Source organism: Etheostoma spectabile, chromosome 3, assembly GCF_008692095.1.
Source record: "Etheostoma spectabile isolate EspeVRDwgs_2016 chromosome 3, UIUC_Espe_1.0, whole genome shotgun sequence".
NCBI lineage: Eukaryota > Metazoa > Chordata > Actinopteri > Perciformes > Percidae > Etheostoma > Etheostoma spectabile.
Window position 1 is genome coordinate 7,315,917 of NC_045735.1, and position 2,680 is coordinate 7,318,596.

The following is a 2,680-nucleotide window of genomic DNA, read 5'->3' on the forward strand; positions in this document are numbered from 1 at the left end:
CTCCAACAGCTCCACTGGCTCCCAGTCCAGTTCCGTATCCGATTTAAAGTCCTCGTGTTTGCATTCAAGGCCATCCACAAACATATTTGTCTGATCTCCTCCAGCGTCCCACTCCCTCCTGCTCCCTCAGATCCTCTTCCCCCATACACCTCTCTGTCCCCTCTGCCCGTCTCACCACCATGGGGAGCAGAGCATTCAGCAGCTCTGCTCCCCATCTCTGGAACTCATTACCACCCCAACTTAGAAACATCGATTAATTCCTCCATTTCAAATCACAATTCAAAACACATCTGTTTTCAAACTGCCTATTCAACTTGAATGCCTTTTGCTCTGCCTTTTTCTGTTGTTATTGTTGTATAGTATTCTTTGCTGTTTTAAAATGTCTTATGTATTTATGTATGGATTACTCTAAGGTAATCAGAAATATTGTGTGAGGAAAATAATTAAAACAATATATCCTATAATATATGTACGGTAAGACAAAAAACACACATCACATCTAACTCTTTTAACTAAATTCAGAGGGGCATACAGCTGCATACAGGACATAAATCCAGCTGTCCCAAAAACAAGCACCACTATCTCACATGTGCGCTGACACTGCCAAAATTGCTATAAAACAATTTAGAATCTATCAAGAAACGCATGGTGCCTATCATCTACTCTTGGACTACGTTAACACGTGGCCGGCTATCTTCATAAACGGACATTCTCTCCGTTTTCAAAAATAACACTGTACACTGTCAGTTTTACGAAAAGTGTTGGGTTACACGTACCCGCGTATATATGCTGTCAAGAGCACGCCAAACCTGTAGGTGGTAGTGTAACGAGAAGCGCAAGCCCACATTAGCCAATCACAATCCCGAAAATAGCAACTACAGCAACAAATCATTTCCTGTCTCTTCCTCGCTTCCTCAGCTGCCTAAAGCTCCGTTTGTCTCAGTTTACATGCAAACATAGATTTCCAAAATCTCCACTCCGGCCGCAAGTTTTAGAAATAACTATGTACGTATAAACAGGGCCTTATTACATGCCCACTAGCCATTGCCAAAATGTATCAGCACACCTTTTCTCACTCTGATAATAGGCAACTGCATTGCGGTGAACTGTACATTGCATGATGTAAATACACGAAATGTGCTAATACACGAAATTTACTATTTTGTGTAAATACATCCAGCTATCAGCTAATTCCAACAAAACCAACCAGCGGCCACTAAAATTACCTTTAACAGCAGTCGCATTCTCTGGTTTTGATTAGCTGCGGCCCCCAACAGGCCCTCAGTATCCAAGGAGACCAAGCTGAGGCTAGGGTCATAGGCGGCCCATACTCCCACCGTACAGGAGTTGGGGGACTTGGACGTGTAGAATACGCTCTCTCCACCGAATAGGATGTGGTTAAGGGTGTGTGACTTTCCATCCCCGGTGTTGCCAAAGATGGAGAGGACCTTGACTCCTGCCACGTCCCCACAGCCAAGTCTGTCCACAAACTCAGACTCATCTCGTACCTGAAGTGGGAGGAAGGAGAACACAAGGCGGAGAGCCATTTATGGACGTATGTAATGATGGTTGTTGGGCTTTCTTAACATGTTATTTTTGGCTCCCCTGGTTGACTTCATTGAATCGAGGCAAAAGCGTATTCAATTTGGGTGAACAATTCAGTCTTGGGTGACAAGGAGCCTTAACACACAACAAAATCAACAACTGAGTTATCTATGTTCTACTATTTGTGAGACTATTACATTCAGTCCAGAAAATCAAATGAAATGAAAGCTGTATTAACAATATTCTGCTGGCCCTTCAGCTTTCTTATAACAAACGGACAAAATTGTTTCTGCACACATCCCCGACTATTTGTTTAAGTCTTAAAATCATCATTATCGCCTGCACTTACTTGTACTGCTGTATCGTAAACAACAATAGCCTACATAAGATGGTGCCTCCCTGCGGGTCAGCAGTGCTATGACTCACCAGGGACTTTCCTAATGAGAACCCCATTGGCTGCTCTACCACCGTTAGCGGTAGTTATGCCTTCAATTTCTTTGAGCCCTTGTTGGCAAAAATTATGTGCTGGTTAAACACGACGGACGCCACGGGTAAAAGCAATATTGTTATTATATTAACAAATCGTGGACATATGTCATCAAGCTCATTTTGTTGAGTTCAAAATAATAACTTGACTTTAGCTCGGTGTTTTGTAAGCTACTGCTAATTGAGCTCATGCATCAGCACTAGTAACTGTTAGCAGTAGGGACAACCGATAGTTGATGGCCTTCATTAGAATGCGTGTTGCTGTCCTCTTCTTATTAGCGTAGGAGCTAAATGTTAGCATCCGCTAACACAGTTGACGTTAGCTAACTTCACCTGCAGGTTTTCTTGTTCATCCACCAACAGGAAGCTCCGGACACCGTCTGGACACTCCTCTGCCTTCATTGGACTGATCGAGATACTCTCCATTTCTTTCATCAGTATTTCGGACATCGTTGTTTAATTACTTATAACATATTTGTGACGGCAAAACGAAAGTTCAACCTGACTCCTCTTGTGTCTGTCAATCACAACAACAGCGCGTGTACTGCTGACGCTGCGGGAGGAGCCAAGTAAGATTTAGGCAGTGACGTAAGACGCATAATGTACGTTTGGTCAACGTCTTGTCTGGTACATCATCGCCACCATGTGG

At 43.3% G+C, this 2,680-nt stretch overlaps 1 protein-coding gene across 2 annotated transcripts in view; it reads right to left on the reverse strand.

Moving 5' to 3' along the window:
- The window catches only part of si:ch211-11n16.2 (zinc finger FYVE domain-containing protein 1), a 10,368-nt gene extending 7,769 nt beyond the window's left edge, over positions 1 to 2,599 (reverse strand). For both annotated transcript variants that reach the window (XR_004331098.1, XM_032510904.1), the window contains exons 1-2: positions 2,365 to 2,599; positions 1,227 to 1,508 (exon numbers count right to left, since the gene is read on the reverse strand). Coding sequence is in view for 1 of the 2 variants with exons in the window: in XM_032510904.1 (XP_032366795.1) it covers positions 1,227 to 1,508; positions 2,365 to 2,481 (399 nt within the window). In the remaining variant the exon portion in view is untranslated. The remainder of the gene's footprint in view (positions 1 to 1,226; positions 1,509 to 2,364) is intronic.
- Positions 2,600 to 2,680: the final 81 nt, after the last annotated feature.